Source organism: Phodopus roborovskii, unplaced genomic scaffold (assembly GCF_943737965.1).
Source record: "Phodopus roborovskii unplaced genomic scaffold, PHOROB, whole genome shotgun sequence".
In the NCBI taxonomy this organism is placed as follows: domain Eukaryota; kingdom Metazoa; phylum Chordata; class Mammalia; order Rodentia; family Cricetidae; genus Phodopus; species Phodopus roborovskii.
The window spans coordinates 27,952,738-27,977,151 of record NW_026126416.1 but is presented as its reverse complement, the minus strand read 5'-3'; the positions used below and the strand labels follow the sequence as shown (position 1 = coordinate 27,977,151).

At 41.7% G+C, this 24,414-nt stretch overlaps 1 protein-coding gene across 2 annotated transcripts in view; it reads right to left on the bottom strand.

Annotated features, from left to right (window-relative positions):
• Cep152 (centrosomal protein 152) overlaps positions 1-24,414 on the bottom strand; it is a 54,979-nt gene that overhangs the window by 16,860 nt on the left and 13,705 nt on the right. For both annotated transcript variants that reach the window (XM_051183502.1, XM_051183503.1), the window contains exons 10-20: positions 21,482-21,573; positions 20,656-20,819; positions 14,552-14,750; positions 10,844-10,966; positions 10,203-10,312; positions 9,339-9,467; positions 9,112-9,238; positions 6,915-7,058; positions 4,411-4,686; positions 2,372-2,503; positions 55-705 (exon numbers count right to left, since the gene is read on the bottom strand). In XM_051183502.1, the coding sequence (XP_051039459.1) occupies positions 55-705; positions 2,372-2,503; positions 4,411-4,686; positions 6,915-7,058; positions 9,112-9,238; positions 9,339-9,467; positions 10,203-10,312; positions 10,844-10,966; positions 14,552-14,750; positions 20,656-20,819; positions 21,482-21,573 (2,147 nt within the window). The remainder of the gene's footprint in view (positions 1-54; positions 706-2,371; positions 2,504-4,410; positions 4,687-6,914; positions 7,059-9,111; positions 9,239-9,338; positions 9,468-10,202; positions 10,313-10,843; positions 10,967-14,551; positions 14,751-20,655; positions 20,820-21,481; positions 21,574-24,414) is intronic.

Below are 24,414 nucleotides of genomic sequence, written 5' to 3'. Positions count from 1 at the left end.
TGCAATCACAATCACCACTGGTATTCAAGAGTTCGCTCTACTCTAAGAACATACCTTTTCCCACTCGGAGGAAACAGAGTCTGCAAGCAAGGGCAGCATATTTTGAAGTGCTTTCTGTATGCAGGCTTTTACTTTCTCAAAATACTGCACAGATATCCATTTTGAAGAACAAACTGACATGACTTCCAAAAGCTGCCTGTTCTTTGTGTCACCAGTGTACTCCTTCTGGGTGTCCCTTAGGAGAAACTCAAGCACAGCGAGGGTGTCTTCCTCATACTGATGGATTTCCAGTTGTGTTCGCTGGGCCTCCTGCAGTGTCCACTCCCTGCGACTCTGGTCCAGACATGCCTGGAATTCTGTCTCTTTCTGAAGAAGTAGTTCAGTGTTCTGCTTTATAAAGTCCTCCTTAGCTGCAGCAAGCACCTCATTAATTTTATTTCGATGATCATCTAAAAACTGCCGATAATCTTCCTCATTTTGTTCTTGAATCCTATGGATTTCTTCCTGCTTTTCTCTGTTCCATTCAGTTCGGGCCTTCGCCAACTCAGCCCTGACTACCACAGGGACTTCCTCATCCTTCAACTTCAGTTCCTTCTGGAGGGAGTGGATTTTCTCTTCCAGTTCCTTCACAGCCATTACATTTGGCTTCATGTTTTCAAGTTCACTTCTCCATTTCTTTTTAGCTTCAGAGAGTGCAAGTGACAGCTAAAAGATATGGCAGCACACATGTGCCAGGTCAGAAACACACATTTGGAAGTCTCTGACAGACTTTATTAACAACAAATCCTGTCTGGGCTAACCTCCCAACTAAACAAGCAATTGAAAATACAAAATAAGGGAAAATAAATCTAGATGTGTGTGACAAACATTCTGTAAAATATGCTTACACTAGACTTAAGAATCTTCGTGTGTGTGTGTGTGTGTGTGTGTGTGTGTGTGTGTGTACATGTGCACATGTGTGGGTGTACTCACCTCTGAGGCTGCCAGAGGCTGACACTGGGACTCCCTCCTGTCATGTTCAATCTTATTTGTCGGAAAGAATGCCTCACTAACTCTGAAGCTTGTTGTTCCCACTAGATTGGCTGGTCAGCAATCCCCCATGCTCCTGCCATCTCCAGCCAAGCCCAGGTGCACATGCACAGCTTTATGTGGGTTCTGAGACTCCAAACTCAGAATCTGTGCTTGCACAACAAGCACTTTACCTACTGAAGCATATGCCATCCTCCTGCCTCAGCCTCCTGAGTACCGGGATTGCAAATGTCTTCTGTATTCTTAGAGATCTTTTGGCTATCTGCTTGCTATGTTCTACCCAACATCATTATTTTACTTGGCTGCTGAGTCTCATCATATTGTTTCCTCTTTCTCTCTCCCTCTGAGATATTTCCTTTGAGATATTTCAGACATACAAAAATACAGAAATAAGAAATACTCATGTACTTACTATTACATAGTAAGAAAACATTGATATTTTGTTATTTATTTTTAAGACAAAGTCTCATGTATCCCAAGTTGCCCTCCAATTCTCTGTAGCCAAGGATGACCTTGGGCATCAGAGCTCTCAAGTGCTGGGTTACAGGCATGCACCATCACACAGTTTTATTTTTCAAACACTTAACTTTAATCAACCTAAAGTTCATCGTGACACATAGGTCACTTTCCCCAAAGTGTTATGGGTTATTACAAGACTATTCATCTTGGAGCTATCCATTCATTCCCTAGCTTTGAAATTATTTCTTAAACATTTATTCAAAGCCGGGCCTATCCCTCAAGTCTGTCTGCAATGAAGTGTGTTGTTGTAAATCAAGGCAGTTTTTGCTTTCAAATTCATCCTGTTGTGTGCACCTTTCCAGAAAAGTGGGGGGGGGGGGAGAAAGAGTCTAGTCCTTTACTTCTCAAAACAAATTTTAGAATTATTGCGCCAAACTTTAAAGTTATTTTCAGCTTGCTTACCTTTTGACTAGAATTAGTTTAAGATCCATAAATTAAATGGGGGGAGAGGGTTGCACATCTGGGTTTTTCTTTTGAAGAACACAAACTCTCTAGAGAGCTGGGTATTTACAAAGTGAACATACTCTAAGACTACAGCCAGCTCAGTAAATCTTCACATGTATGAAATGATAACAAGGAGGAGAGACCTGTTCCCTATCTCACCAAACAGTTCGTAATAAAATGAGGTCAATTTCTAGGTGCAGGCATCTCTCCGATGATGAGAGATTCAAGGTGCTGAGATGCATAACTGTCCCCTCCAGTGAGATAAAAGCAGATTCCACCTGCTTAGGCTCAGAGTGCAGTGTGATGGCTCAATGCCAGGAGCAGGTGCACATTCCAGAGTGGAGGTGGGAGGATAAGGACAGAACAGTGCAGCACTCACCCTCTGGCTCACAGCCAGCTCCTGCTGCTCCGCCCACTCCTGCTGCTGGGCTCTCAGCAGTGCCTTATACTCAGCAAGCTTGGGCAGCTCCTGTAGCCAGCGACCTCGGGCATTCTGCACAGCTGTTTCCACCTACAGGAGACGACAGGAGAGAGGCAGAGCAAGGGTAAAATTTCACAGCAACTATGACCTCATACATATTTTACATTACAACCACACTGACTTCATACTAAATAGTGCACAGCAATCCTTCTTTCTAAATTCTGTCCCCTACAAAGGGCAAAACAGGAAGTGGGAATCTGTATCTGATGAGCAATGCAGTTATCAGAAGCATCATACAAAGAACTATCTGTCATTTCCAACCAAGTTCTATTTATCCTGGTAGCAAAACTAAAGTACACCAGAGGGTTAGGTCACCTAGTGTCAGCTGTCAATTATACCCATCACCTCCTCGTTCATGATCAACCAATACATCATATGCACACAGACACAGACACACTTCATACCTAGCACAGATTGCTGCTGTCCACTATTAATTTGGACGTAAGAATGCACATGACCCTTCAGGTTCCAACAAGACTTCTAAGCAAGATGAATTTTAAGGGGAGTGGGTTATAACCTACTAGCAATTACATGTGCACAGCTTATTAAAATTTGTTCTTTCTTTTAAGACACAGATAATACACACAGCAATGTAGGGCTGACACAAACACTTTGCAGTGAAAGTACTGATTGAACATGCATATAAACTCCAGGTGGTTAAACTAGAGCAAGAAGATAAAAAAAGTTCCGACAGAAATTTATGTCTTCTGGAGACATTTCCTCCCTACGGTGTTAGCTTTACTTACTTTTCTTCGTGCGATCTAAAGTTTTATACATACCAAAGGAGCAATCTTAAACACTTCTCTAAGCAATGTTTTCCTAACCTTAGTAAAGACTTCAGAAGATTGCTGGCCTAGAACTCACTATGTGTACCAGGCTGGCCTCGGACTCCCTGTGCAGACCAGGTTGGTCTGGGACTCACTATGTAGACCAACCAAGCTGGCCTGGAACTTATGGTAATCCTCCTGCCTCTTCAAGTGCAACACCAGGCCCAATTTCAGGAAACTTTAGCTGATGGAAGGTGTCCTTGACATGTCATGTGTATTTATTTGCCTATGTTTCCTGACTGTAAGATATCCTACAATAACATGCATATGTACAAACTGCTGAGTATTTATTAAAAGCTAAGCCTATTTAACTACCTTACTCTAGTTACTGGTTTTTGCTTTTTTTTTTTTTTAAGTACTGGGATTGAAATGAGGGTTTATTGTATTGCACAAGTATGCTATTACTAGTCCACATCCTGAGCCCCAGACAGCTTCTTGTTTAAAGTAAAATATCTAAAATAATGAATATATAATAGATTTTTAAGACATTGCCTGTCTTTTGCACTCTGACCTCCCATGCATAAAAAGTGCAGCCCTCCAGGAGAATCATTATACTAATTACTAGGTACAGAGACTAAGTCATCTTTACTCTGTTAGCATGAGCTACACTTTCCTCAGTACAGTCTTGCTTTGAAAATGTTTTCACCCATGTCTCAAGCAAGGCTGTGAAAGCTTCAAGGGAAAGGCAATGGCACCACTTTTTGGCCACTGATGGGAATTACAAAGTTCCACTATGGGATACACCTGCCAGCCCAACTCAGCATAGAATTTCAACACCAACGCTGTTAAATATCTTAATCTAAAATTACTAACAAAAATACTTGAGTGGAATATTTCTATAAAGCTAAATATGGAAGATTCTTATTAATTCTTAATTTGAATGTTACAACAACAAGCACATATGCCTCTCAGGCATTCTCACATTTAGATTTCAGAAAGCAACACAGAAAGAATTCTATAACAGAAATGAAAAAAATTTAGAGACACTGCAGTATCTGTTTCATTCTAGAAAGGCTAAACTGTTTAAAACGTACAAGTCAAAGGTAGCATTTCCCAGATTTTCATGGATAAGCAACCCCCAAACTTCACTCTACTGACGGAGCCTATCACCTGTTGTGTAATATTCTCACAGTACTTGAGCTCCAACTCAACTTCAAGCTTCCTAAGAGCTTCCTTGACAGCAACCTCTTTCTCCTGCTCCAACTCCCGCTGGGCCTTGCGAGCCTGCTCCTCTGCCAGGACCGTTGCTTCTGCCTCAGAAACAACAAGGGCTATCTGGTCCGTCTGGATGCCACAGTCTGAAGTCGCCTTTCTCGGAGCCTTTACACTATGATTCAGTTTGGACCGCCACTCCTTTTCCAGCTGTTGACCAAGTTTTTGTCTGCTCTGTTTTTACAAGGAATATGAGAGGAAAAGCATTCGATAAAGTTAAAACCTAGAAATAAAGGTTACTCAAAAAAAAAAAAAGCATGTGTACTTAAAAACCCTTTTCTGACACTATGATACAGTGCTGTCATCTTCAAAGTTCATGCATGGTTCAAAACCACACAAATAATCTCATGTTTTAGGTAAGTTCTGCACACTGGGCGCATTGTGTCCTGCAGTAGCTGTTGGACATACCTGATAAATACTCTTGTGGTTATTACATGAGGGTTAGAAATTCAGTCCACAAAAATATATTCCCAAGCCACACTTGAAAAGTTCTCTTTGGCTTTAACTACAGAACAGAATTCACATGATGACTTAATGACAGCATTAAGGGCAGACCATCTCAGGGTCAGTATGTGGCCAAGAAGTTCTGATTCTGCTACTGTAGAGATGTCACAACAAAAACTCACAAAACTGTTTGCTATTAACTATGGAGTTTCATATCAATAACACTTTCTACAAAGCAAGCACTTAGTAAATCTCATCAACAAGTTTAAGTTGGATGGTATAAGAAACAGTCTTACCAGCTCAAACACCCCGGAACCTTACACGGTATATAATAAGTTAGAGGGAGGCGTCACAGACATAACATCTCTTCCTGAGTTCCCCCATGCTTACCAATGCAATAGGATGGGTCTAATTAGTCTCATGCAAAATTATAAAGTAGCAAAATGGCCTTTCCTTTTTTTTCCTGTCCCACCTGCTGAATAGCTGGAGTTCTAAAAGTACTTCCTGGCTAACACACTAACTAAATAGCAAGCTCATAGGCAGAATCTAGTTTAAACAAGCTAGAATTTTCTAAGTACTTAAGATCATACTTTGGTTCTTTAATTTCTAAGAAACCAGCCAAGCATGGTGGTGCATGCCTTTAATCCCAGTACTTAGAAGGCAGAGGTGGATGGATCTCTCTCTTAAGTCCAAGGTCAGCCTGATCTGTATAGCAAGTTCTAGGCTACAAAGTGAGACCCTGTCTCAAAAAGAAGGTGGAAGAGGCAGAGAAGAAAACAACTAACCCATGCTGGCAAGGACGCAGACAAAAGGGAAGCCTGTACACTGCTGGCTGTCCGGTCACTACGGAAGCCAGATTGGAGGTCCCTCCAAAACTAAAAATGGAGCTAGGAAAAGGTGCAGCCACACTACCCCTGGATGCTTACCCAAGATGCAAGTCAGCATGTGGCAGCCACACTCATACAGCAATGTTTACTGCCTTGCTCCAGTAAACATATAGACTACAATTAAGTATAGACTCAGCCTAGATGCCAGCAACAGGGTGAACCAATAGAGAATGCAATTTACACACAGTAGAGCTCCCTTCAGTCACCAACTTACAGCATTTGCAAGAAAGCAGATACAGCTGAAGATAATTACACCCAGCAAATAAGTCAGCTTCAGAAAGATAAATATATCCTCTCTCATTGTGGGTCTACAGATTTCATAAAGATACATAAAATCAAGTATATACAGGAATGTGAAAGTACAAGTAAAACTCTCTAGAAAACAAAGGACAAATGGGATGGGGGAGGGGTGAGCAGAGGAGTCCAGCAGGGCATGGCACTAGATGCTAGGACATTCTTATACTTGCATGAAAGTGGCCTAATTAACACACTACATTTTATAACTAAAAATTAAAGTTTTGGCTGCTGAGCCTGCCCATTACTTTTCTTCTAATCCAATGCATGAATCATTTATGTCTATAATCACATAATCAGAGACATTGGTGTAGACTTATTAGAGTCATTTTATAATAGGAAATTAGGCCATAGTTTCATTTCTAGGAATCAAATAAACATCCAAAAAACATATATCCTAAATTGGATAAAGCTCATGGACTAATTTGGAAAAGTCAAAGTGGTATGATGTGTTCCAACAGCCAGATTCTGAGAGACAGAACAGATGGCCATCTAATACTTGCTAATTAATTATAAGTCACATGTCCAGGAAGAATGACCTATAGTTCTATAGTCGTTAATACATATAGTGACCAGAAACCAGGTGTGGTGTCTCATTCCTTTAATCCCAGCACTCAACAGGCAAAGGCAGGCACAAGTCTGTGAGTTTAAGGCTGGGTTGTTCTACATGGCATGTTCCCAGCCAGCCAGCGCTGGGAAAAATAAACAGAGTGACCAGAAGAAACTTTGACCCAGCCCCTTTCTTCAGTTGTCCCAGGGTGCTCCACGTGGCATCACCTCTGTCTCAACCTGCTCTTTAACACTGGCTTCCTGCTCTTTCAGCCAGTTCTGCTTCGCCGCCTTAAGGGTTTCTTGGTACTTCTCTTCAAGTTCTAACTTCAGTTTGCCCACATATTCTTCTCTGTCTTCTAAAAGCTGCCTCTGTTAAAAAAAAAAAAAACAAAAACAAAAAAACCTAGATTAGTTTCAACGTGGGCATGGTGGAGGCAGGATCAGGAGGTCATGGCCATTCTTGGCTTCACAGCAGGCTAAAGGCCAACCTGGGCAACAGTATGAGACTCTGTCTTTATGAAAACCAAAACAGTTCACGTGGCATGAATCTTGGTCCTGCACATCTCCTAAGTTCTGTGTCCAGACTAAGTTCCCTACTTCACACTCATATCAATGATTCTCCTCCTATTTTAATTTTTATAAAATCACTAAAAAGCTAAATTCTCAATTTCTAAATTTTAAATCCCTTGTAACTATTCAGTAGCCAACACTGATTAAAACTGCTCCTTTAAAACCTCATTTTCCTCTGAGTGACATAACACATATAGCATGTTTTCCATCTTGTTCATCTACTGAAATATAGCCAAAACATTACATGAACTGACTTCCCATCTGCTCATGACTGCCTTTTCCACATACATGATGTCAATACCTTGCTTTAAGATATATTCAAAAACATCTGGACAGAATATTTATATGTAGTCAACTTTGTACCTAGTTTCTAGTCTTGAAGCAGGTAGCTTTCAATTTGTGGCCTGCAGGCTGGTCCAAGCAAGCCAGATCTCCATCTCCAAGGACGGAGTTGACCACTGCTTACCATGAGTGTACTCCTGGACATGCAGCGAGGGCAGCAGGAAGGACCATTTGGCTAAAGAACCTAATACTCTTTCTCCAGCTCCCCAAGAGGTCAGTGGTCAAACACGGCCTTCTCCAGAGCCTCCCCTTCCTTGCCCTTCCTAGCACAATAAAACGACAATCATCCAATCTGAGTACAATGGGTATAGGGGGAAAGCCACTACTGGCACTCTGTGCAGCATTCAAAGCCACTGATAGCACACTGTGTGCAGTGCTCACAGCCGCTGAAGGCACACTGTGTGCAGCACTCAGAGCCTCTGACAGCACAATGTGTGCAGCGCTCAGAGCCGCTGAAGGCACACTGTGTGCGGTGCTCACAGCCGCTGACGGCTTACTCTGCAGTGCTCACAGCCACTGACGGCACACTGTGTACAGCAGTCAGAGCCACTGATGGCATACTGTGTGCAGTGCTCACAGCCACTGATGGCACCCTGTGTAGAGCTCACAGCTGCTTTGCTGAAGGCACACTGTGTGCAGCACTCAGAGCTGCTGATGGCACACTGTGTGCGGCGCTCACAGCCACTGATGGCACACTGTGTGCAACACTCACAGCCACTGATGGCACACTGTGTGCAACACTCACAGCCACTGATGGCACACTGTGTGCGGCGCTCACAGCCGCTGATGACACACTGTGTGCAACACTCACAGCCACTGATGGCACACTGTGTGCGGCGCTCACAGCCGCTGATGGCTCACTGTGTGCAACACTCACAGCCACTGATGGCACACTGTGTGCGGCGCTCACAGCCGCTGATGGCACACTGTGTGCAACACTCAGAGCCACTGATGGCACACTGTGTGCAGCGCTCACAGCTGCTGATGGCACACTGTGTGCGGCACTCATAAGTTATGCAGGATTTCCTGCACAGGCAGCAAACACATGAAAATGGAGATGGGGTGGGGAGTGAGTGGATACAGACTGTTTTGTCTTCCAGAATAAGTCTATAAAGACAGCTCAGTGGGTACTGCTTCTGCAAAGGACCAGGTTTGGTCCCAGCACCCACGCCCATCAGTTTACAACAGTTTGTAACTCCAGCCCCAGAGATACAATTCCTTCTTCTGGCCTGTGACAACTGCACTCATGTGTACAACATACCCACAGAAACTCACACACACATAATTTAAAATAATAAAATAAATCATAAAATGTATTTTAAAAAGGAAATGTGATCTTCCCTCATCTAGTCACCCTTTCAACAAAGGTTTTAATAATTTCGATATTTTTTTAATTTTGTGAGCCATATAACCAAACAGAAAGGCTTCCACGAACACCTTTCCCAGACTTCTCAAAGCAGATGTGTTAGTGTAAACGAGAGAGGTGTGAGAGGAAATGGGAGTGGCCTACCTTCTGTTCCTGAGCCTTTTCCATGGTCTTCCTGAGAGCTGATTCTAGCTCATCCTTCTCTCTGCACACTTCCAGATAACACTCCTGCACAGCAGCCATCTCCTTGTTCACCTTATCAAGGTCAGACCTTGGAAACACAGAACCAGCAAGTAAGTGGGTGTGTGCATGCATGTGTGCGTGTACAGGCACACAAACACATGCAAACAGGCACTGAAGCCTCCTCTTACCTGAGCTGTGACTGGGTCCCCTCATAGACCTCAAAAAGATGCTGCTTCTCCACAGTGTGCTTTGCTAAAAGGCTCTCTCGGATCTGGGTCTTCATGGCTTCATGGTGCTGCTGATAAGTCCTCTCACACCTAGCAAGAGAGGGGAACTGAACCATGCAGCACCAGGGTCAGGGTAACTTCCGCCCGCCCGCCTGCCCGCCTGCCAGCCTGCCTTTCCCCTGTTTTCATTAATGCAAAATTATAATTAGGTCAGACTGTTTCCCCCAACCAAAAACAAGCACAGTTCATTTAAAACCATTGGCCTTAAGGAATCTTCAAACATTTCTTACTTCGTGTCTCTAGAAAAAAAAATGGACTTGGGTATGAGAATATCCCAGTACTGCAAACAGAATAGTTGGTCTATAATGGAGAACTGGTGTCTAAAAAGAAATAACTGTTTAATTGAAATAACTGAGGAACAGTCTCTGAATACAAATCATACATGTTTAATACACAAATACCAGCAGTAGCCACCTTACAAGTCATCTTCCAAAGGACTGTTTGCAAATGTGGGATGTGGTATTTGGAAGGCAAACTCCTCCTAAGTTTGTATTTCAGTGAACATTATATACTCTGGTATATTATTTTCTAGACATGTCATAAAAATGGACACACTGCTAGGTGATGAGCTAGGGTTAGCCCACCACGTAACTCTGTCTTGGTGCTCCAAGTTACAATCTGGGAAGTAGGGGCTGACCTCTGTCCATCAAGATCTCCACGGGGACAGCTCACTCCACTTTGGGAAAGGGGCTACGAGGGCAGAAGACTGGGCCATCCAGGAGAAGACCCAGGAGACAAGAAATGGGCACCAGCATGACTCCTCACCTATCCACAGCTTCTTGCTTATCGTGGTCAAAGTCCTGCACCATCTGTCTCATCTGGTTGCACAAGTCTTGGTTTGTACTTCTCAGTTTTTCTTCAGCTTCTTTAAGTTCCTGGACACAGAACAAAGGATTAGGCGAAAGAAACACCACCTGCCCTGACTAGTCTAACATCCTAACACCCTCAGCCTTATGCCATTATCTGATACAATATCTCTCTCACAATTCTACAGAAAGCATCTTCATACATGTAAGATAGACATATAAGCATTAAAATAATGTATTTGTTTTGAAATGTATCAAATGGAAATATTTAACTAGAGAAGTATTAAGCTAATTTGATACCTTAAAAGAAAGTCTAAGAATTCAATAATCTTCATTAAAATAAAAAAAAAAAAAAAAAAGGCTTTACATCTGGCTAAGAAGACAGGAGCCTGTCTGTTGGTCATGCTACCAAATGAAACAGGAATCACTCAACCTTCCAGTTACGGTACTGCCCATGGCAGCGGTAAAGGAGACAGACAGAACCACCGAGACTGCCCCAAACATGTCCACTACCTCACATCGCCTGTGTCTGCAATTGAGTCTGCGCTACCGTCAGTAAGGCCATGAAAAATCTCATTAAAAGACAGGACATTTACTCACCTGGTTCTGTTGCTGTAAAATCTGAACTTCATTTTTCAGTCGCAGAATATCTTCTCTGACAATTGTCTCAGGAGAATCAAGCCATAACTGATCAGTTGTTTTTTCAGAAGTATCTGTTTTAGTCTGAAAGGTTAAAAAGGTTTTTAAGTTAAAATAGAATAACACACTTTGAAAAAATTTCACTTAGGGGAAAAAAATATTTAAATAAAACAAATAACTTGCATGTTATTTTCTTCATCTTCTTTCTTAAATACAATCAATATAACCACCAAAGCTAACAGGGATGTGTAATAACCATTCTACATACTTCATACAAACAAATGCCTCCAATTTTCCTCTAATACCCTTTTCTGCATCAAGATTAAACCAATGCCACTCTGCATTTAATTGTCTTGTCTCTTCCTGGCTGTAATAGTTCTTCATTCTGTCTTTCAAACCCATGGCACTTTCTAGGGGTGCTAGTTCCTTTGCAGGGTATTTCCCTTATTTTGACTTTTTCCTAATGTTATTTATAAATTCCGGTCACCATCTAGCACGAATGCTGATACGTCCCAGCACTGGTGGCGAGCAGCTGAAAACAGAGCCTTCCAGGCACTGACCCACACTGTGCTTAGGACGGACGGTGTCTCAGAAGATTATTTTCAGACGAGGCAATATCCCGCTTCTGCTACACCTCTACTCAGTAGAATTAACATATATTCTATTTATGTACATTTTACTAGCATAATTCATGTCTATACTTTATTCAGTAGGTACTACTTTTAAGATACATGATATACTCTGGTTTATTACTTCCTAGACAAGTCATAAAAATGGACACACTGCTAGGTGGTACAGGAATTAGTTCCAAGTCTCTTGACCTCTAACATCGACATTAATCTTCAGCCACTGAACTGGACGAGAAAAGTGGGAAGCTAAGAGTTCCTTCACCTTCGTTCTGTTTTGCCACCACAGTGGGACCTCTTTCTTTATATAACTGTGTGCCCCGTTCCATCTGAGCGTTTCCATATCTATAGGCTCCCTATTCTCTAAAGGAGAATCAGTACATTACTCAGTTTATGGACGTATCTGAAATCTATTCCATGATGCTATCTGGGCACAGTCATGAGAAAAGATTTTGAAACAGATTGTTTCGAAGGGGGCACTGCTGCCCTGACTACATGGCAGTGTGACTAATAGGCACTTTTAACTGCTTTGCCAAAGGGATTCAGAGATTTTGGACCTGTGAGCTAGAGAAATGATGAGATGCTGTAGGCAGAGCTCATTGGACAGTTCTGGTAGAAGCAAAGGGGGGGGGGGGGCTGACAGATTCAGACAGTAAAGTCTGGCTCTCCTGGTTTCAGCTGTCGACTGAACTACAGCCATTCATGTAACATTCTAGAAAAGAACCCAGCTGCGTTCTGCAGCAGCCCGGGAATCTGTGTGAGGCAATATTTGGAAGGAATGAACTAAGTAGTTCTGAGGAAGGAATATTAAGACTGAGATGTGGTTACTACTCACTGCTCTCCTCTGTTTTCATTCAAGCATCCAGTGAGAGAGCAGGTGAAGCACAAAGATTAGGAAAAGGAGTGTGAACAAATTCAAAGTTTCAGACATGGCAGATGGGGGGAAAGCAAGTGTATCCATTAATTACAGAGACCTCCCACTCCTCACTGGGTGTGTGTAAGTTAAAGAGTTAATGAGCATCAGAGCTGGGATGTTAGGATTGAAATTGCTATGCTTGGGTGTCAAGTTGAGAAAGGGCAGAACGATAATTGTTAGTCTGCATCATTAACTTCAAAGGATTGATATCACCTAGCAGACATGCATCTAGACTCCTATGAGAGCATTTTCAATGAGTTTAACTGAAGAGGAGGAGATCCACCCTTAACATAGGCAGCAACATCCTACAAACTGGGAATGAATTAAAAGGAAGGAGAAGGAAGCCAGGTGAGTGCAGCATCCATTTCTCTCTGCATCCTGACTGTGATGACATACCATGACCAGCCATGTCACCTCTCCCACCTCCATTCCTTCTCCAACACAATGAGCCATGCCCCTTCACCATGAGCTAAAATACACTTTTAAGTTGGGGGATCACAACGAATCAATAGTTAAATTAGGAGAAAAAAAAAAAAAAGAATAACTAAACTATTTTCTCTCTCCCCATAGAAATCCCAATGCCTCCCAATCATGCTTTCTAACTTTACAGATTAATTGACAGTCCTGTTATAAAGATTTGGGATAAAAGAGTCCATATAATGTTTGAGGTGATCATAAACTTTCATCTTAAAATGCAGTCCAAACTTGAATGTTTAACAGAAACAAACCAACCTTCTGGCTTTTATAGTACCAAAAGGTGCAATGCAGGATTCTGGGGGCGGGGGCGGGGGTGGGGAGGGTGGATCAAATCAACAGTCTCACTCAGCTATTAACATTGTGAACTTATAGTATTGCTTGGTATGGCAAGAGATGCCCATGTGTGTAATAGTGGCACAAATGTCATAGGGGTAACCAGTTCTTTCTTTTCTTCTTCTTTTTTTTTTAAGTCACAATAATTAGCACCTTAGAACATCTGACATAATTTGACAGGATTTTTAAAATTTTTTAATGAATAGGACTCTTTTGGCATAAGAACAAGGACATAAAAAAGCAATAGATTAAAAATTATTTCCCTTCAGGGAAAAAAAAAAAAAAAGAATATACTCCCTACATTCCTTTCAACATCCTACTTTCTTTTCTTAATTGCCAATTCATTTCTGCATTATTTTTCTTGGCAATAAAGATGGTAAAATGAGGAGGAAAAGGGCCAGTCTCAAGATCTGGTGATAGAGTTTCCAGCAATAGCCCTGACCCCTATCAGTCACATAATATCTTCAGTTTCCTCAGTTTGAATGTGAAACCCCAGTTGGGCCACCGACTCCCCTACCTTCATTTTCCTCATCTCCAAAGATACTGGCTAAAGAATACTGAGGTGTGGATATCAGGAGCAGGATATGGTAGCACTCCCATTACCTCGGTACTGGGGGCAAAGGCAGAGATTACAAGTTGAGGGCTAGCCAGGGCTACAAAGTGAAATCCTGTCTCAAAATTTAAAAGACACAACCCAAAAGAAGGTGCTGACCAGTATATAAACCCCATTTCCTCAGAGACAGGTTCTTATAAGAACAGAGCCAGGGAGAGCATAGGAGCAGAGCTTCTGAACTGTGTGGGTTGTGACTCCTTTGGGGTGGAATGAGCCTTTCACAGGAGTTGCTGAAGACCTTCGGAAAGCAGATATTACATTATGATCCATAACAGTAGCAAGATTAGCGTTATGAAGTAATAAAAACATTTTATGGCTGGGGTCAGCACATGAGGAACTCAATGAGAGGGTCACAGCATTAGGAAGGTTGAGAACCACTGGAAAGGTCTCACCAAGACGATTACTAACAGGGTTTTAAAGCACAGGATTGGTTCAGGCCAATGGACAAAATGGACATGCCCCTTTCATTTGATTTGTGAACAATGAATTGGTATCTTATTCACTAGGTAGCCAAAAATACCCTTTCAAGAGGGTTTTTTTTTTTTTTTTTTTTTTTTTGTCTTTTTTCTCTATAAGCTTTACTTCTAAGAGTCAAAGGAACCCCAGGAAACCAAAAACTTAACTTACATCTACAAAGCGTAAAGGCTCTCTTTACTGCATGTTTCAAAGGGACTTCTGAACTGTACAGGCCCCATGGACCTCACCTCCATGACTTTGTCGCCATCCTTCAATTGCCGGAGAGCTTCTATTGTCCCATGGCAGTCTCTGAGCTCTCTCTGTAACTGAGACACCAGATGACGCTTCACAGAGTTGCTATTCAGCAAGCGTTGAACTTGGGCTTTCAACTTCAGGATAACCTCCTCTTTCGAAAGCTCTTCATTTGGGGTGTCTTTCTGTGCAGTGCTGATGGGGAAATGGTCAGTTTTAGGATTAAACCAAGTAACGAATCAAACATAGTTATTCCTCAAGCCCTAATCGTGTCCTAATCTTATGCCTTGACTGTCATGCATTTTGAACCATTTGTTTCTTTGTTTTTTGGTGCTTCATACATGCTATTCAAGTATTCTAAGCTTGAGCTACACCCCAACTCTGCTGAAGGATTTGGAACTTGGGAGCTAGAGTGATGGCAAGGTGACTAAGAGCATGTAATGCTCTAGAGAAGCCTTGATTCAATGCTCAGCACAAGGTGGCTCACAACTAACTCCAGGTTCGGGGATCTGATGTCTTCTTCTGGCTTCAAGATTATCAGACATGTAAGCGGTGCACATATAAACAAGCAGGCAGAACACTAGTACACATAAATCAAAAATAAATAAATTGGAACTTTTCATACAAGGACACCATCTTTGCACAAAAATGAGTTCATTCCTCTGAAGACACTCTCTCCACTTAGTCTTTCTGTCTAGACATAAGCAGTTTAACGCGGACACAGCTCACACTTGTGATTTTGGGTATGTGGCATTCTAATATTTAATGAGGCAATATGGATGCTGAGGAAGAAAAAAGTAGCAAAGATCAGTTACCCTAAACCAACTACTGTTATCTCTTCCAACTTATTGACATATAAGTCTAGGCAAAATCCAAACAGGAAAATGGAAACAAAACCATGCTAATCTAATCTAAACTTTTTCTCTCTCCTCTTCCTACTTCCCTCCCCTCTTTGTACACAATGAAGGATTGAACCTAGTGGCCTCATGCATTCTAAGTGCTCTGCTGCAGAGCTGTATTCCAGCCTTTAAACTCAACTCTATTTTCAATAAGCTTAAGGCTTAGAATGAGATTCTCATTTTTTTAAGTTATTTTACTATTAGCGTGTGGGGGTGACATGCAGGACCACTGCCCTCATGAACTCTCAGCAGATGCAACTGCCTGTACATGACCTACACCAGACAAGTCAGTCACCATTGCAGCAAGAAGAGGGATGCTTTGTAGGTCCCCACTCTCAGCTGAGGCGCTATCCATAGATGATGGCTTTTGGGGAGGGACAGTCAGTTTTCTGTAAGGGCATACATAACCCCTGGTAGATCCATGCCTTGGTGGATGGCCCTACACCCATGAGACCATGGCCAGCACATAATGGACTCAGTGGTTTATGCAACACAAAAACAACAAATGGCATCAAGTTGGAATGGGTAAGAGTAGAAAAGGCAAATATCAAAATACAGCGTATGCAAGCATGAAATTCTCAATAGAAGTGTCTTTTTTTTTTTTTAGTTGAACAGTCCTAAGTTTCCATAGTGGCTAGTACACACTCTAAAATCATAGGCATTGGGTAAACACTACAGATAACCAAGTAAATCTCAGACATTAGTAGTAATGAAAATATACTGGTTTATTTGTTTTGTTTTGGTTTTTGGTATTTTGTTTTTCGAGGCAGGGTTTCTCTGTATTGTTTTGGAACCTGTCCTGGAACTAGCTCTGTAGACCAGGCTGGACTTGAACTCACCTGCCTCTGCCTCTGCCTCCCAAATGATGGGACTAAAGGCATGTGCCACCAACGCCTGGCTGGTTCATTAATTTTAACAATTCAAATTGTTAATAGGGAGCATGGGAGCTGAATATACAGAACTGTGTAAAGTATAAATCCCTATTTCCAAAATCTAAAAAAGAAAATGGTATGTGAATTAAAGTTTTTACTCCTGAAATAGAAAGACTTCAGATTATTTTAAATGAAATGTTAGAATATTGTGCATGTGTGAAGAGAGAATGAACAAAACACTAATGTTTTGTTTTGTTTTGTGTTTTGGTTGTTTGTTATTTCGAGACAGGGTTTCTCTGTGTAGCTTTGGAGCCTGTCCTAGAACTCACTCTGAAGCTGAAGACCAGGTTGACCTCAAACTCATAGAGATCTGCCTGCCTCTGCCTCCCAAGTGCTGGAATTAAAGGCATGTGCCACCAACGCCTGACAGTAAATTTATTTTTAACAATATAAATGGAACTCCTTAGGATGGATATATCATATGTATAATAATAAAAATATGCACATATTCTATGTGTATGTTTGCATATATAAAACCTCATGTACTTAAAATCAAAATGGAAATCATAACTATCACAGGTAAAGTTATATAAAAAACAAAATACGTTACAAAGTACTCTGCTATATGATGTGGTAAACTGTGAGTCCTCCGTTCACTCAGCTAGCAAATGAGGCCTCCATAATTCCTCCTCTGACTGAAAGCAGGCCACTGAAATAACACTGTACTCCTAGAGGAAGCCAAATCAGAGCAGAGAAAGTGCTTGTGAAACCATTTTCTCTCCTTCCTGGAAGGGAAAACAGAGTGGTCACCACTCTGCCTGAGGTCATAGCACCCTATGTCAGCAGGGTCCCTGAAGCCCAGATAAACTGCAGTCCCTTATGCAGCCCGCTGAGAAGAACAAAGGGAAACGGCACTCCACTTGTTGAATGTTTATTATTTGAGCTTAGCAGCCAACTATAATAACAGAGAGAGGAAGCCATCTGCAAGCTGTGTACAGATTTAGCCACTCAAATTCCATTAATGTAAAATACAACATTGAGGCTAAACCTTTAAACTTTACTGGACAACAGGCAAAGGAGGTGGTGGCTGGTAGTAAAAGCTGGGAGTCACTGATACCTGGGTCAGTAATTTGAAAGCAGCTTAAGAAAAAAGCAACTCACCCTGGGAAAATTTGCTTCCTTTTATTTAACCTATCAGTTCCCTGGAAGAAAAGCACAAATTTCTTCTTTCCTATGTCCCTGAAACTTGATATGAGGATGCTTCTCAAAGATGGGTGATCAACTATGAACTGCCAGTGTGAGATGACTCTAAGCTAGATGTGTCCTCTGGATGCTGTAGTCAGTGATGACTGTCCAAACCTCTCACCAGCTACCCACTCCAGTTCAGTTAGTCTCCACTCTCCAGCTAAGTGGGTCAGTCATTCCTTTATCATAATGATGAGATGCCTAGAGCCTATTACCTATAGGAACATAAACTAGAATTACTACATTGTGGCTCTGAATGTTGTGTAAATAGAAATTACAAGAATAGCTAGGCATGGTAGTATATGCCAATAATCCCAGTACTTGGGAGTCCAGGGCAAGCTGTGCATTTGAGGCCAACCAGGGATAAACAGCAATATCCTACCTCAAGGAGCAAAACAAACAAAAAACAAAGGTACACAAGGTAGAATTCATTTTAATGGGTAAAGATGAAGTGTGTCTATTGAAAGAGTTTAGCATGGATGTACTCATCATTCAGTTCCAAGGTCAACCACAGTACAAACTAAAAAGCAGTAACAAACTGGAGAAAAATATTTTTAAATGAACTATATCGTTAATCTTCAACATAAGAGAGATAAAGAAGAAATGAAGTTTAAAGTAAAAAGCCTTGACTATTCCAAAAACAGAAATAAACGGAAAACTCAAGAGTTTTGATTTTAAGTTCTAATGACACGAGTGACTACATGAGCCAAGTGATTCGCTCCTCTGTGCTCCTGTAAAGCCAACATTTGCTACAAAATTGGGGATCAAAATGCTTTATAAAGTATGTGTTGAATTTGAAGTTGATAAATGGAAAATCTGATCAATGACATATTTTAACCAATCACCTCTAAAATAACAGAAATAGCTATCATTTGCTAGTATCTAATAAGTCCTAGGACATTCATCATTTTAATTCTTACTTTTAAGTTCCCAAAGAGAGAAAGCCAGATTAAAGGAAAAACAAAAAACAAGCTCAGAGAAAGTTAAAAGGCTGTCATAAGGCCATTTACCTAGCAAAAGGCAAAGCAGTGGTTCAAACCATCCTGGATCTGAAGCCTATGCTCTTTCTCTTGTTCCAGAGAATTCATTTGGCATTGATAAGAAATAAGGCATTTACAGCAAAGTATGCTTTCAAGATGACTATATTTAACTTTAAATTTGTAAGGGCCTAGGTATAAAAATAATAAAATACTTCTTCTGCGTTCACCAACCATAATGGAAGCCTTTGTTCAGCATCGTGTGATTGGGTCATACTTTGCCATTGCTCAGCTTTCCAAAACTCCCTAAGGCTGAGCAGATAGCAGTTCCCGCCCCCCCACTTCACCCAAGCCATAGTGGCCTCCATGTGCAAACCAGGTAATTAATGGGACAGAAAGAAACATATGGGTCACATGGCCTTAGATAAGAGCCGAGGATGACTCCCACCAAAAACATCAGTCTAGTTCCACTATTTTCTTCTTTGCTTTCCTGTAGGCCATCATCTGTAGAGATGAGAGCCCTAGAAGACCAGACACTCAGGTAAATGGAGCCTTACTAAGTGAAATAACAGCATTTTTTTTTTCTGTATCACCTCATTATTTTAGATTCCAACTGAATAAATCCCTCCTTACTCCTCTAAAACTGTAATGGCAGTGTTAAAACACACTCTTCCCAAAGGTCATTAAGGGTAAATTATCAGGAGTCTTAGCTTTGTACTCGGATGCTTACTACCTGAGACACAGCATACATTAAACAATGCAATAATGACAGTGAATACAGTCAGTGGGAGGTGAAAGCCAAATGCTCTCAAGGAACACTTTCTTCAGAGGTGGAAGTACAGTCAGTACCACAGCACTTAATTAGAATGAGCAAGGTCTTGGGCTCTATACCTCAGCAAAAGAAGCACGTGCTTTAGCTTGAACCCAGTCTCCTGACATGGCTCCATCTCTCATCCCTAACTCAAACCAGCACAGGGAATGGATAAATCCTCCAGTCAAGGCCAGCACTGACCAAATAGCACTTGGTTGCTTTTTGGGTATGTCTCCTTTCCTCTGGCCAGGCAAACTGCAAACTCCCAAGGAGTTTCTAGCAGACTTTTTCAGAACCTCACAAAGTACCTTCCATATAATAAGGATGAAAAGTTCACCAAGTGTATAGAAAATCCACTGAATGCCTGACTATAATTAAACTTCAACCCTCCCCAGTCCTTCCCCATCACCCACACCCACGTGACTGATAAAATGTCTACAATAACAGAAGCATAAAAGAAATCCTTTTAGAAAAGTGAGATTTCGGGGTTAGAGAAACAGCTCAGTGGTTAATACTGGCTGCTCTGGCAGAGTCCAGTTTCCCACATGGTAGCTTCCAACCACCCAGAACTCCAATTCCAAGGGATGTGACACCTCTTCTAACTTCTACAGACACCAGCATGTGCACATGCAGGCATGCAGATAAAACATGCACAACAGAAATAAATCTACAAAAAGTTATTTAAGATTCCAGTAAGGTCCCAAGGAAAGTGTAATGCTCATTTATTTTCTCACAGATGACTGATTAATGCAAAACAACTGTTTTCACACACCAGGCTAACGTTTACCTCAATAGTTCAAACAGATAGTCTGTAGTATTTGTGTATGTGTATGAGTATGTGTGTGGTTCATGCCCTATCACTCTCCACTTCATTCCCTTGGAACAAAGTCTCTAACTGAACCTGGAGCCAGGCTAGTAGTCAGCAACCCTCAGCTATCCTCCTGTCTCAACCTCCCACAATGCTGGGTGCTGGAGACTTGAACTCAGGTCCTTAAGCCTGCATAAGCATGATCTCCTACCAATGAGCCATCTCCCCAAGCCCATAATCTGTATATTTTAGCTACATAATCCCCTCCATAGCTTTCTATACCGTGTCTGTCTAAATGATGAGAATTACAAGCACAATATTAATAATTAATTCTGTTCATTTGGATTTTCAGGCATTTATATTTATTAAGAATTTCTAAAACACAATGTCCCCTAATCAGGTCTTTAACTTATGCATCATGTCACCCATGTCCATGTCCTTCATCACCAGCTTTATTAACATTCTACAGTAAACTATTCATGCAGTACCTGTTAGCTTTGGATTGTTTCCAATGGACTTTTTTAATGCCCAAGTCCACACATGATTCAGTGAGCTCTATACTCAAGTCTCCTTCTGAGTCACCTGGAAGTACTCCGAGGTCTGCAGCGGACTCATAGAGAGAAATCTCATCTTTAAGCTCTGCTAATTCTTCCTAGAACAAAAATAACTTGCATTATTTACCCGAATAGCAAAATCAGTTATTTTGTTTCAGACTTTATTTTAGTGATCGGATCAGTAGAATGCAGAAAATCCTCCTCAAATGTACTAACATTCATTCTAACTAACTTCATGGTTCATGCCACATTTTCAAGTTAACCCAATGAATGAGGACGCAAAGACAGGCAGTTCTTTTCACAACCCTTTCATTTACAGAGGACAAACTACAAGGAGCCCAACAAGGAGCATGCTATGCTCTGCCTGCATGATCAACAGGCAGAGTACTTCCTTCAGCAGAGACAACACTAAAAGTCCTCTCCAGCAATTTCCTTAGCTTTTAGGGAAATTAAAGTGGAGGAGGATGTGAGAGAATCACATCCCAACTAAATATTCCCCACACCTGTAGAAGCCCTGGACCCTGGGATACGCCTGCAAAGGCAGGAGCAACAGTGGACAGACTGGCAGGAGGCAGAGGCCTGCTCTGCAGTTCGTCAGAACTGGGCTGGAATGCCTAGACCTAACTAGGTGGCTGAGATCCTGAAAAACTTGCCTAGGCTAGTATGGAGAAGGTCCAGCCTCTCTTATTACACAGGAAACCTAAGGTTCAAAAAAGGTGCTGTAGCATTGCCTAAGACTCTTCTAAGAGACAGCACTCACTTGCAACGCCTTATTCATGCTCTCACTTAGGATGTGGGCCTTCTGTGCTTGCTGCAACTGAAGCTGTAGCTGAGTCACCTCCTGCATGGAGCCTGCAAGAGAAAGTTATGGGATATGTTGCTGTCTTACATTTGTTTATGCTGTGGAACATTTGTTTAATGATGCAAAAATGTGTTGCATTCTTTTATGTTGCATTTGTTTAACTCTGTGAAGCTATGTTACTGTGGCTATCTAAAACACCTGATTGGTCTAATAAGAGCTTAACAGTCAACAGCAAGGCAGGAAAAAGGATAGATGGGGCTGGCAGGCAAAGAATAAATAGGAGAAATCTGAGAAGAAAAGATAAAGGAGAAAGAAGAGAAGGAGAGGAGCCACTCAGCTACACAGCAAGCCATGGACTAAGAAGAAGTAAAGAAAGGTATATAGAGAAATATAAAATCCCAGAGGCTAAAGGTAGATAGGATAATTTAAGAAAAGCTGGCTAGAAACAAGCCAAGCTACAGCTGGGCATTCATAAGTAAGAATAAGCCTCTGTGTGTGTTTCATTTGGGAGCTGAGTGATGGGCCACTCAAAGAGTAAGATTAAGAGTAAAGAACAACCAACAGCTATATGTTACTGAAAGGAGACAAAGTACCACATCTATAGAACTGAGATCCACCAAGGCGAATGGAGTCTGCTTCACTGTTATGATTTTAGAACCATGCAGATAGGGAGACCTCAAAGACCTAAATGTCTGCTCCTCATGTTCTGAGATTCAGTCCTCAAGGAGCTCAAGGTCTGGGCACCGGAACATTGCACCCGGTAAGCCCCATCAGCCACCCTGCATCTATAGACCACAGCATCCCAGGAGTCATGTAGTGGGGGACACAAGGTTCCAGCTTGCAGAAGCCAAGAAAGTTCTACCCAACCATTTCTGCCTTCCAATTAAACCATATCTGACTAGCTTTGTAAATACTTTTAGTTCCAACATCCCCCATCTCTGCACATAAAAAGGAGTACATTACAGCTGTATTTCTGAAATTTTAGCAAGCTGCTATTTATAAGATGTGTCTGTGTACACACACATCCACAGGGACCAGAAGGGGGTAATCAGGTCCCCTGGAGCTGGAGTTACAAGGAGTTGTGAGCCCCATGGGTGCTGTGAACTGGACTCTGGTGCTCAGCATGAGCAGGAAGTGCTATTCACCTTCGAGCCTTCTCTCCAGCCACAACAAACTAACATTTTAAATGTACTAGGACAGTTTGGAGGGCCATTTGAGAGTGTCTTTAAATGAAAACAGCCCTCTCAGAAATAGCTGAGGGAAGTAATCATAGTCTATTAGGCAGCTTTAGAAAATCCTACCTTCAAAGCCTTTAATAGCCAAGGAATAGACTCACCAAGTCATGGCAAGGGAGAAAATGGATCCAAAGCTAAGCAGGGTTAGAGGAGAGCCTGCATAGGACAGTTTCCAAATCTAGCCCCTCAGCAAGCACACACACATCCACAGGCAGCCTTTAACTTTAGTTCCACTGTGTGAGTACACTATACTTCTATACACTGCACCAGTCACCTAACTAGTTCATACACCAAAATGAGACTGGTATATTAGTTAATAAAAATTTTGATTGATTTTGTCAACCAGAATTAGAATAATTTTGTCTGTTCAACAGTCTGTGTATCAACATTGACATTTTATTGCCTTTAACATGATGGGAGATGTCATTCTGTATATGTTTTTTATACTGGTTAATGAATAAAGCACTGTTGGCAAATAGGAAAGGAAAATAGGAGGGACTAGGAGACAAGGAGGAAAGGGGAAGTAGTAAGGAGAGCCAAGATAGAGAGTCTAGAAAAGGTAGAACCACCAGCCGCATCTTCCTGGTAAGACCACGTGGAAATACATAAAAATGGGCTAATAATTAAGACAGAGCTAACATAAGAAACAAGTAACCGGGCCAACAGCATTGTATCAAATACAGAGTCTCTGTGTGTTATTTGGGGCTGGTGCGGCGGCGGGAACAGACCAGGCGGCAGGCGGAAAAACCGTACTCCTTACATTAACATCTTATTAAAAAAATAATAAAAAGTATCACTACCATGAAAAGCATAGGAAGCATGTCTCAAATACCACTGAGGCCACACTAGAAATCTTAACAGTGACATAAAAAATGTAATTTGCTGTCCTGTTAAGTAACTGACCTGTGAGGGCATAAAAAAATTGAAGATAAACAAAATGGCATTTAATCAAATATCGGGTCTAAAACAGGTAAATACAGTGAGATCTTATAATCAAAGGTAGCTGAGGACAGAACTCTGTCTTTGGGAGTGGAGCGCCACCTGGCATGTGTGTTCCTTCCCTCCACAGACTCAGACATCACAGCCCAGGTTTCTCAGAGGAGTGCTGGTGATTTTTATTTGGAACAGACACTTGTCTGTAACTTTCCAGATTACATAACAGAAACAAACTGGGCCTTTAATACAACCTGCCTGTGTAATCCTCCCTAAAAGAAACTGGTCACTGATGGACTTTTCTGTCTCTGTGGCTTTGTGTAGTTCAGTGATCCAGGCTGGTGAGATGGCCCACTGGGTAAAATCTCTTGCAGTGCAATTTGTGTCACGTTGTGGTAGCAAGCAACCTGAGTTTGAGTTCTAGCCTATGAAGGTTGTCTTCTGTTCTACACTGGAGCCTTGGCATGCACATGCAAGCCCACCCCCACCCCACCCCACACACACGCATTATCAATAAGTAGAGTAAAACTATAGTTCAGGAATGCAGCTACATTCTGTATCATTGTGGAATATTCCTTTATACTGTGTGAAGATGTGTCACTATGACCAGTTTAATAAAGAGCTGAATGGCCATTAGCTAGGCACAAAGGGGTTAGGCAGGATTTGTGGGGAAAGAGAGATTTCAGAGAGGAAGAAAGTGAAGTCACTAGCCAGATATGGAGA